This window comes from Orycteropus afer, unplaced genomic scaffold (genome assembly GCF_000298275.1).
Source record: "Orycteropus afer afer isolate SDZICR_OR568_19922 unplaced genomic scaffold, OryAfe1.0 scaffold00796, whole genome shotgun sequence".
NCBI classification, from domain to species: domain Eukaryota; kingdom Metazoa; phylum Chordata; class Mammalia; order Tubulidentata; family Orycteropodidae; genus Orycteropus; species Orycteropus afer.
The window spans coordinates 502,720-504,389 of NW_006922383.1; the positions used below are offsets into that span (position 1 = coordinate 502,720).

Below are 1,670 nucleotides of genomic sequence, written 5' to 3' on the forward strand. Positions count from 1 at the left end.
TAAAAAAGATTCTGAATAGGCCTAAAGTAGTGTAACAACATGCTACTAAAGGGTGTGGTGTTCCTAGCCTCTGGAAGAAATTCAGACCCCAGGCATTCTATAAACATGTCAGGTCTCAGCTAAGAAGAACAGGCTTAGGAAGGTACAGTTGGTTCTAAATAACTACTGGATGATTTCACTTCCTCAACTATTTAGACCTCAAGGTTGAGGCAAAAATCAGGAGGTCTCAAGTCTGGAATAGAGTATGTACTGCTGTTTCTGTACCATAGCTATTCTATGTTTGGCTCTATTCTAAATAGCCCTAAAAGTATTAAATAGGGCCAAAAGGCAGTAGGGGCTATAACTATAAATCTTTTTTATTACTTAATTACTCTCTGTAGCTAGTGCAATGGTCTAAATGAGACAGGATTCTCAGGCCTATGGAGGCCTTTCCCTCATTATCATACCTGACACTTCAGTGTATTCAGCAGCTGTAGTTCCTTTTCACTGACTGACTCCTCTAACTGCTTCTCTGACATTCGGCTTTGCTGCAATTGGCTGAGAAGGTATAGCACCTAGAGAAAGATACAACCCAATGAGTGGTACCAAACGAATAGTGGGAGAAAGGAACTTCAGTTTAGTCCAAGCAGTAATCCAGATGACGCTTCTCTGACTTAAAAGTTAAATGTTACCTTTTGCTGTCATGGCTTGAAGCAGTAAGCATAGCCACAATGTTTATCAGCATGTTCATTTTGAAAACTTAGACAAGTATCTTCTCTGTTTCAGAATTCTTATTTGCAAATTTTGGGAAAAAAATCACATGGCCTTTTGAAGGAAATGTCATACCTCATTAAAAAAAAAAAAAAAAACTAAACGAAACAAAAGGCAGTAAGTTTGTCTCTCAGTATAGCTTCTTGGCTTGCCAAAGTTTACCTTTTCTTGGTGCTGTTGTTCCACTCTGACCAGCTCAGCCTGTAACTCTGTTTCCATTTCAGCAAAGTGATTTCGTTCCTCAAACAGCATCTTCTGCACGTCAGCACAGCTGGCCTTGCTCTGTTTCAAGCTACTTTCAAGCTTGCTGACCTGTATTTTAGAGGAGACCAGCTGGAAGGGACAAAAGAGGATCAGTTTGTTTAGAGAATGGCCATCTTTCCTCCATTCATTAGGCAGGAAAATGTCAGCTTTCTTGAAATGGATTTAGAAAAACTCCTCCATGTGCAAGTTCATTCTTATATTTTCTTGTCTTATGGATTCCAACACTGAATAAGAACAACCTTATTGTACTATCCTGGTCCACATTTCTGCTGAGATAAATATCTTAGGGCTATGACATCCCTAGGTGGTGCAAGTAGTTAACACGCTTGCTGCTATCTGAAAGATTGGAAATTTAAGTCCACCCAGAGGTGGCTCAGAAGCAAGGCCTGGTGCTCTACTTCTGAAAAATCATCTATTGAAAACCCTATGGAACACAGTTCTACTCTTACACACATAGGGTCACCATGAGTCAGAGCTGACTCCATGGCTACTAGTTTTTTAGAGGTCACCACGAAGGTCATTTAACCTCTTGCTTTGCCTTAATGCAAAAATAGACCTAACAAAAACAGTATCTGGCAACTCCAAACTCTGATGTTTAATAAGTTCTTCCTTGATTTTAAAGAGAAGCCCTCAGGACACACCCTTATGACCATCTC

General features: G+C 39.9%; 1 protein-coding gene across 1 annotated transcript in view; it reads right to left on the reverse strand.

Moving 5' to 3' along the window:
* KIF4A (kinesin family member 4A) overlaps positions 1 to 1,670 on the reverse strand; it is a 326,710-nt gene that overhangs the window by 47,819 nt on the left and 277,221 nt on the right. The window contains exons 24-25 of the mRNA XM_007957784.2: positions 913 to 1,083; positions 447 to 554 (exon numbers count right to left, since the gene is read on the reverse strand). Of these exons, the coding sequence (XP_007955975.1) occupies positions 447 to 554; positions 913 to 1,083 (279 nt within the window). The remainder of the gene's footprint in view (positions 1 to 446; positions 555 to 912; positions 1,084 to 1,670) is intronic.